The 9,576-nt window shown below is 42.8% G+C and overlaps 1 protein-coding gene across 3 annotated transcripts in view; it reads left to right on the top strand.

Moving 5' to 3' along the window:
* The first annotated feature begins 5,498 nt into the window (after positions 1-5,498).
* TRIP11 (thyroid hormone receptor interactor 11) overlaps positions 5,499-9,576 on the top strand; it is a 69,487-nt gene continuing 65,409 nt past the window's right edge. For 2 of the 3 annotated variants that reach the window (XM_061159311.1, XM_061159310.1), the window contains exon 1: positions 5,499-6,051. In XM_061159311.1, coding sequence (XP_061015294.1) covers positions 5,913-6,051 — 139 coding nt within the window. In that variant the 5' untranslated portion in view covers positions 5,499-5,912. The remainder of the gene's footprint in view (positions 6,052-9,576) is intronic. The other variant, XM_061159312.1, reaches the window with a different exon arrangement.

Here is a 9,576-nt window from a genome sequence, read left to right as displayed (position 1 = left end):
AAAAAAAAAAAAAATGAGGATTCATGCAGTGTGCACAAAGGGGAGAACAGACTTTGGGGAACAATTTGCAGTCACTGTCATTTGAGGTGGGGGCTCCCCAGTGGCTCAGACAGTAAAGAATCTGCCTGCAACGCAGGAGACATGGGTTTGATCCCTGGGTCGGGAAGATCCCCTGGAGAAGGGAATGGCTACCCACTCCAGTATTCTTGCCTGGAGAATCCCATGGACAGGGGAACCTGGGGGGACCCAGTCCATGGAGTCGCAAAGAGTCAGACAGGACTGAAGGACTAACACTTTCACTTTCTTTCACTGTTTGAGGTGATAGGAGATGTTAACTTTTTCTTTTTCTTTTTTTTTTTTTAATATGGAAAGTTGATACTGGAATGAGCAGAACTGAGGGAGCTGCATAGTAAGTATTAAACAGAAGGATGTCCCACAGAACACAGGACAGGCAGCAACAACTGTCTTGGAAGGTAGGGGTGAGATGTGGCCTGAAATCAGGAGGATTGGTTAAAAATACCTGAAAAACAGCTGTTTCCCTAGAGAGGGGACATTCATCAATTAAAAAAATTTTAAATAATTTGCAGAACTGAAAGACATGGTTTTAAAAAGGGTTTGCTAAGTGCCCAGCACAATGAGTGAAATGACAAACAAACCCACCCAGGGCACATCCTTATTAACTTCAGAGCATCATAGACAATAAGAGCCTACAGCTTCCAGAAGGAAAAACAAGGCCCAGAGAACAGGTCAGAGGAGAGGGAAACAGAGGAGAGGGAAACAGAGGACTCTGGGTAGAAGAAATGAGTCTAAGCAAATAATAGAATTCTTGATGCCTTCTTGAAAACAGAATTAGGAGTATGTTTTACAATTCTGTTGCTAACTTTTAGAAGGATTGGTGATTCTGTAATAAACAGAAAAGGGCTTCCCAGGTGGTGCTAGTGGTAAAGAACCTGCCTGCTAATGCAGGAGACATAAGAGATATGGGTTTCATCCCTGGGTGGGGAAGAGCCCCTGAAGGAGGGCATGGCTACCCACTCCAGTATTCTTGCCTGGAGAATCCCATGGACAGAGGAGCCCAGTGGGCTATAGTCCATGGGGTCACAAAGAGTTGGACATGACTGAAGCGACTTAGCACACATGCGGTAACAGAAAATTATGCAGCTCTAAAAGATGGAATTTGTTAATTTCAGGAAGAACAGGTTGAAAAATAAAGGAAATGTACACCATGTGTACACCATGTGTACACCATGTGACTCAGCCAATGAACAACACTTACGTAGGCATATAAGGTAAACTTCAATTTGAATTTTTAACTGGTAAATTAAAATTTTAATTTTACCAATAATTATGATGTCATTCTACTGGGAGCTCAGAAGGAAGAGAAATAGACACAGGTGGTAATACAAGAGTTCTAATCTTTTATTTTCTGTAACTGAGAGTAGGTAGATAATGTCAAAAATTATGAGAAAATAATGAGAAAATGGCAATATAAGGATAATATTTAGAAATTGAGAGGGAAAGATCAGACTAATATTTTTAAATTCTACTCTAAAAAGTCATTTTTTTTTTTCATTTATTTTTATTAGTTGGAGGCTAGTTACTTTTCAATATTGCAGTGGTTTTTGCCATACATTGACATGAATCAGCCATGGATTTACATGTGTTCCCCATCCCGATCCCCCCGTCCCGCCTCCCTCCCCATCCCATCCCTCTGGGCCTTCCCAGTGCACCAGGCCCAAGCACTTGTTGCATGCATCCAACCTGGGCTGGTGATCTGTTTCACCCTTGATAGTATACTTGCTTCATGCTATTCTCTCAGAACATCCCACCCTCACCTTCTCCCACAGAGGCTAAAAGTCTGTTCTGTATATCTGGGTCTCTTTTTCTGTTTTGCATATAGGGTTATCATTACCATCTTTTTAAATTCCATATATATGTGTTAGTATACTGTAATGTTCTTTATCTTTCTGGCTTACTTCACTCTGTATAATGGGCTTCAGTTTCATCCATCTCATTAGAACTGATTCAAACGGTTTTTTCTTTAACTAAACATTAAAAAAAAATTGGTTCTTTTCTTTTTGTATAAATAAACCTGTTTGGATGGTTTCTTCAGAACAAAGAGACTGCTCTCCCTAGGGAAGTATTGATGATGCTGCCTCTTGAGAAATGGAAACCAGTTTGCAGTTGGTAGCATTTTTTGGTTAGTTGTATTTTTGTTTTCTTTTTTTTAAAGAATCTTCTGTCTGTTGAGGTTACAAAAATCTTAAGTTCAGAATTTCAACTGGGCAGCCTAGCCCCCACCACAGGGAGTCATTCAGGTTCCTGGGCTGTGTCTGGTGTGTCTGCTGTGGCTGGGCTTGTTTTGTTACTCATTAAGTGGTGATGAATGGCCTTATTCCCTACAGGGGATTTTGGTAGGAAAAGGAGAGGTGTCATCAGCCCAAGCTTCATCAAATTTGTATGACTTTTGTACAGTAAAAAAATGTCAAATGTATGCAAAAATAAATGACTCCCCTGTGTATCCATCAGAGGATAAGATGGCATCACTGATGCAATGGGCATGAACTTGGGGAGACTTTGGGAAATGGTGAGGGACAGGGAGGCCTGGCATGCTACAGTCCATGGGGTTGCAAAGAGTTGGACACGACTGGGTGACTCAACAGCAACAAGAACAACAACATGTACTTACCCATCACCCAGCATCAATAATGACCCAGTCCTGACAATTCTTGATTCATCCACCCTGTCCCCATTTTTTGAAGCACATCCCAAACATCACATCATGCTACATGTGTGTGTGTATTAGTCCCTCAGTCATGTATGACTCTTTGCGACCGTGTGGACTATAGCCTGTCAGGCTCCTCTGTCTATGAAATTCTCCAGGCAAGAATACTGGAGTGGGTAACCATTCTCTTCTCCAGAGGATCTTCCTGACCCAGGGATCGAAGCTGGGTCACCTGCATTGCAGGCAGATTTTTTAGCATCTGAGCCACCAGGGAAGTCCATCATGCTAAATATATCAGAATCATACTTTAAGTTTTTTGGACCCTAGTCCATCACACTGAAAACAATCCTCAATAAAGAGGATTTTAGACATAGCTTCTATGTTAATACCTTAATAAATAATATAAAGGCATGTATTTTGTTTTCTGTATTAACTGCAATATCTTTATGGCATGACATGAATAAATGACACTCCAGAGAATTTACACCTCTAGGAAATAAGAGCTTGATTTACACCAAACTTTTCACTGTTATACAGGAACCCATTGAGGTCCTAAGTTCTTGTGACTCCTTTTCTCTAAACAATTCTTCATTCTACTCTGAGTAAAAGCTAGAGTTCTTATACTCGATTATCAGGCCCTATGTGACCTGTCCTCCCCTATTTGAACTTCTTGGTCCTCACTGCTTATCTCCTTTCTCCAGCCCACTCTGCTCCAGCCATCCTTGCCTTTTTGCTAATCCTCTAACCTGGCAAGAATTCTCCTGCCTCAGGACCTTTGCATCAGCTGTTTCTTTTGCCTGGACTGCTCTTTCCCAGATACTTGTCTCACTCTCTTACTTCCTTCAAGTGTCTGTTCAAATATCACCTTGCCAGTGAGGCCTGACCACTTTCGACGACATTTACAAGCGCACTCTCTCCCCTACATCCCTTCCATACCATTCTTACCCTGTTTAATATTGTTATTTCCCCCACAGCAGTCATCATCATGTAATACTAAATACATTTTCTCACCAGTTCCTTCCCAGTAGAATGCAAGCTCCATGAGATCAGCGACTTTGTGTTTTTTCTCCTGCTGTATCCCCAGTGCTCAGAATAATTTATTGTTGTTCAGTCATTCAGTCATGTCCAACTCTTTGCGACCCCATGGAATATAGCAAGCCAGGCTCCTCTGTCTTCTACTATCATCTGGAGTTTGCTGAAATTCATGTCCATGGAGTCAGTGATGCTATTAACCAATTCATCATCTACCTATGAATAACTTGCAGGTCACCTTTATGTCATACTTTTAAAACTTTACACTTAAAATAGAACTCACCATGTACAGGCACTGTTCCAAGCACTTAAAGATACTACTTTATTTAATCCTCAAAAAAATCCCAACCCTGTAGGCAGTACTATTTATCATTCCCCAACTTACAAATGGGAAACTGGTACACACAGAAGCCTACCCAAGGTCACACAGCTAATAAATCAAAGATCTAGGCAGTCAGACCCCAGTGTCTGCACATCTAACCCCTGGGCAATGATGCCCTTTAAAAAATATATACAGAAAACATTTAATAAACACTTCTAGTACAAGATACAAATTTTATTCTAAAAGCATTCAGATTTCAGGGAGGGCTACTATTCCTTGGACATGAACTTGGCAAACTCTGGGAGGTGGTGAGGGGCAGGGAAGCCTGACATACTGCATGCAGTCCATGGGGTTGCAATAAAGTCAGACATGACTCAGTGACCGAATAACAACACTATTCCTTGGTGCCATCATGTTTCAAACACTGGAGGCATTTCTAATGTTCCATTCACAAATAATGAAATCTGCGGTGTCCCCTGCTGTGAACAAAATCAAGGAGAAAGGTGCCAGTATATTAGGTTCTATGCTTAAAAGACCTGCAGACCTATCCTATTCTTTTCAAAGTCAAAAATGTGGCCCTCTCTCTGGCCAGGTAGTGTGGGTCCACGTAGCACTGCAGTAAATGCCTATAAGTCACGTGACCTTTTTTCCTCTAGGGAGGAAAGCAACCAAGTCAGGACACAGGCGTGTGCACCAACTCTGTAACAGGACCCTGGGAGGGGTGGGCCCTTGCAGGGCCAGTGTCACAGTACCGAACGAGAGCGTTCACATTAGAAGAGCATTTCTTCTGCATCAAGTTGCCCTGCTGTCCTCCGCAGAGTTATTTTGAAACAGGTAGTCTGTATTTTTAACTTCATAGGTTACAAAGCTGGACAGGCAGCAGAGAAAATTTCCACTATGAAGGTAATCAACACAAGTATGTTTGCTGCCTGGACACTTGAATTTGCAACCCATCCTTTCTGTGTAACTTTGGTTCCTACCGTAGTCCCCAGTACACAGTGGCCCTTGTCAGGGTGTAGAATAACCTCTAAAATCCACTTCTGATCCGGTGGAGGATCCCCGCCCAGTCTCCTCGCACCGCTGCCTTCGCGAGGGTAATCAGAATTAATACACTCGGGTTTCCCCAAGAATAAGAATCCACAGGGCTCCCAGGCTACGCCGACTTCGGGGGGCACCCACTGAGGGTCTGCTCTGCCTGAAACCCAGCTGCAGCTGGCGAGAGCGCCACGTCGCCGCGAGTACCGGTCGGTATTCCACCTGCGGCCAAAGCGGGCGGGCTACGTGGAAGTTGACCTTGCCCTGGGGCTGGAGGCTGCGGCCACAGCGGCCGCACTCGGTCCTCCGCGATCCCATGTTACCCTGCACCCAGGACACGTCCGGCGGCTCTGCAGGGCCTTTCTACCCTATCACGGCGCCTCTCTATGATCCATAGACGCGTTCCTAGTGGGTGTCATGGCGGCCGGCGTCGAGTTGGCAGGAGTTGCCCACGGAATTGGGGAAAGTCACTAAAGCAGCAGCAGAAGTGGCTTAATCCGGATGGTGGGAAGTCGTGAGAATGAGTGGAAGCCCACGGGGGTGACTGTGTCATTGGAGGCAGGCCCCTGGTAAAGTCTGAGGCCAGGCCTTTGCTTTTCTAATCAGAGCCCGGCGGTTGGTGGGAGCCCCCGAAACCGGCGTGGACTGGGAACCATTCCCCCTGTCGTGTTATCGATTCCTGAGTGTTGTGATTTGGACAGTCCTGCGGAAGCAGCGGTTCGAGGACATTTGGCAGAGTAGTCCGACGACGCTGGCCGCTTTTCTCGGAGCAGAGCGGACCTTCTCTAACCCGCAGCGATGTCGTCCTGGCTTGGGGGCCTCGGCTCCGGCTTGGGCCAGTCCCTGGGTCAGGTCGGGGGCAGCCTGGCTTCCCTCACTGGCCAGATTTCAAACTTTACGAAGGATATGCTGATGGAGGGCACGGAGGAAGTGGAAGGTAACAGCTGGGGCGATGGAGGGAGGGGTTTATTGGGACCCTGGGAGCGTCCGTTTGGTCCCCAAGTCCATCTGTCATGAGACGCAGACAGGTCTAGAGAAGTGTCCTAGAAGTGTCCGCCCTTTTTTCTTTACATTTCTCCTTTTGCCTCTTAAGTGATTTTCTCTAATGAGAGACCACTAGGGTTGGGGGAAAGAGTTAGGGTGTTTCTCCTTTGAGTACCCGGGATAGCTCACAGCAGAGTGAAACCGCCCTTATATCGCGTAGAGTTTATTTTTCTTTGGCTCATCCACACCCACCGCTTACTTTGGCCTTAACTTGGAGGCAGAACTGATTTTGATCCTCTTCCTTTATATCGACATGGTTTAAAGAATTATTTGTATTATGACACGTAGTCACTTTTTTTGGCGGGAGGGGGTTTCTTCGATTTTCGTAGCGTAATAAAATATTTAGTGGCTCTTACCCTTTTTTATTTAAATATATGTTAGTGAAACGTGGGTATGGTTTTCCTATTATATTTTTGCTTATTCTGATGGCACATTACAGCGTCTCAGCTAAGAGTGTATTTTCATGCCTAATTGCCTAATGCCTCCCATATGCTCAGGAGAGCAAGGAAGGTAATCCTGTTCTTCAGGTCCCTTTAGCAACCTTCACTCATTTTTGAAGTCCTCATTTTGTTTTACTAATTATAGTGACCAGGAGTTACATGGTAATTGATGATTAAGTTAATTGCTGTTTTGATTTCTTGATACTTCTTTCATCAAGTAATATTTAGATCAAAAGAATTCTTTAATTTCAATCTACGTCTGCCTCCAGAGAGGGTGGTCTTTTGGACGAGAGCAGTTCCTTTGCTAGTTTTTTTTTGTTGTAAATAAATTAGCATTCTGGTTTTATTTTTTAATACTGATTTAATTGAGTATGCATGTTTATTTGGTTGAAGTAGAGAAAGATAGTTTGATTTAGAAAGATAGTATCTATATTTAGGATTTCTGTGGGGTCTAAGAAGGGAAGAAGATTGGGTAGCTGCTATTAAATGAGTGTTGGTATCATTTAACTGCTTGGGGTACCCCTGGGGTGGGGGGTACATCAGGTGGGACAGATTGGGGTGGGAGTTAAAGGGATTCTTCCTGTGTTCAGGAAATGATCATGTGACATTGAGGGCTGTCAGAAGCAGAAAAGAGCTGGCTAACCTGGGGAATGCCTAGTCTCTCTTTGTTTCCTAGATAGGGGAAAACAGGTGACTATTGACCCTAAGCCAGAACCTGCGCACTTACCCCTCCAACTTGGATGTCCTACAGGCTTAAGGTGGGATTCATTTTGTTTTTCCCACCAAATGTGCTCCTGTATTCTCACTTTTAATGGTTTCATCATCTACCCATTCTCCTAAACTTAGAAATCTTTGTCACATTGTTTTGCCTCTTTTTTCTCCTACTTTGAATTGGTCACCTGATCTTGTTCATCTGGTGCCTGAAGTGTTTCTTACATTCGTCCTTTCCTTTCTTATTCCTCCTTCTTTAGTTCCCATCCCCGTTTTTGCTCCCACACATTATTTCTCTTTCATGTCCTGTCACTTGTTTTTTCCTCCTTTATTCCATATTCTGTTGTGTTACCAGTTACTTTTCTAAAAACAAATGTGTTTTAAAAATCTCTTGACTCTGTACTTAACGGGATAGAACTCAAATGTCTTAACTTGGGGAGACCAAAAACCTATCCTATCTGGGTTCAACCTACCTCTTTCAATCTTATCTCTTGTTCCCTCCCCCTTCTCTCTCAATAGCCACATAGATGCACATTCATATACACAAGCATGCTTGCACCCAGGGCTTCTGTACAGGGAACTTGGTGAGGTGCTGACAGAACTCCAAGCCCTGCATGGAAAGCCCTTCCTTTTTACCTCGTCCTCTACCCTCTTTGGGGCTTCCCTGGTGGCTCAGACGGTGAATCGTCTGCCTACAATGCGGGAGACCCAGGTTCGATCCCTGGGTCGGGAAGATCCCCTGGAGAAGGAAATGGCAACCCACTCCGATATTCTTGCCTGGAAAATCCCATGGACTGAGGTTCCTGGTAGGCTACAGTTCATGGGGTTGCAAAGAGTCTGACACGACTGAGCAACTTCACTTTCACTTTTCACTTTCTACCCTTCTTTGCCTGGAAAACAATTTTTCCTGCACGACCCTGCTGACATGTCAGGTACCTGGTGAAACCGTTGTCAGTCCGTGGCAGGTTGAGTCGCTTGTGTCTAACAGAACTTTGTGGATCTCTCTCTGACAGCTCTATTTTATTTATCCTTGTATTACTAGTATGTGTGGTACCTTCTTGGTGCACAGTACATGCTTAGTAAAAATTTTGCTAAGTGATTAAAAATCTGCTTTTATTGTTTTCTCTTTGTATTAAAATAGGACTTGCTTAACATCCAGTTTATTGATTTTATAAGTCATTTAAAAATAGGGTCAGAATGCAGTTCATTTATTCATTCAACAAATGTTTATTGAGTGTCTACCCTGTGCCGGCAATGAACAAGATAACAGTTTAGAATAGCACTATTGATACAACTTGAAAATTATCTGTAGTTACAATATCAGAAGGTTGCTATTCTACCAAGCACTATACTAATTTAGGAGCTTGGACTTGGACTTTTAAATCAGACATGGATTGAAATTCCACATCCATGGGTTACAGATTGTGGGGTCTTCAGCAAATTATTAAATACTTATCATTTAAAAAGCAAAGTTTTCTTATCTGTTAAAAAGAGATACCTATCATGAATTTGGGAGGATTAAATGAAAACATGAATGTAACATGCCTAACCTAACACTGTGCCTAGCAAATAGTAAGCATTAATAAATGATGGTTGTTATTTTTGTTTTCCCTCATTGAGGAAAACTTTTTTGGTCTGCATAACATCTCCACCTTATCCTTAAAAAGGCCATGTTCTGGGGAGAGGGATATGGAGGGAGGTCTTCGTGACCTTGTTTTTCTTTAATCTCTCTTTGAAACAGTTGCGGCTTCTAACAGTGACCTTCCTAAACAGATTAGATTATAATTTGTTCTCTTCTGAGTAGCAATTAGACAGTCTTGTCAGAGTTTCAAGCAATTTGTATAAACAACCACACAAGCATCCCCACCTAGTGATTTTCAAAACAAGAAGAGCGAGTTTGTCATTATTATTTATTGGATGCCACTTGTATTTTCTTTTGATTTAAACTGTAATTCAGAGAAGTTATTTTTATAGTATTAAAGGGCTGAGAGTAATGAAAAATATTAATACTTAGAAATCTAACTGTGTGGAGGTTGATTATCTGGCAGCATCAACGGCCATTTTGGTCCTCTAACTTTCCTTTTAAACAAAACAAGGCTGAGTTCATGCTCATTTTCAGTAACTTGTGTCCATGTTACTTGAAATAAGTTTTCTTTTACTGCATTTTTATTCTTTGTTTAAGAGGTCACTGATTTTTTTGGTAGTATTGGAAGCAGAAAAAGTTAATAAGACCTTAAACCCCAGTTGCATAAGAAGTTAGAAATATG

The sequence above is a fragment of the Dama dama genome, chromosome 13 (genome assembly GCF_033118175.1).
Source record: "Dama dama isolate Ldn47 chromosome 13, ASM3311817v1, whole genome shotgun sequence".
Classification (NCBI taxonomy): domain Eukaryota; kingdom Metazoa; phylum Chordata; class Mammalia; order Artiodactyla; family Cervidae; genus Dama; species Dama dama.
This window is presented reverse-complemented; position numbering and strand designations above follow the sequence as displayed.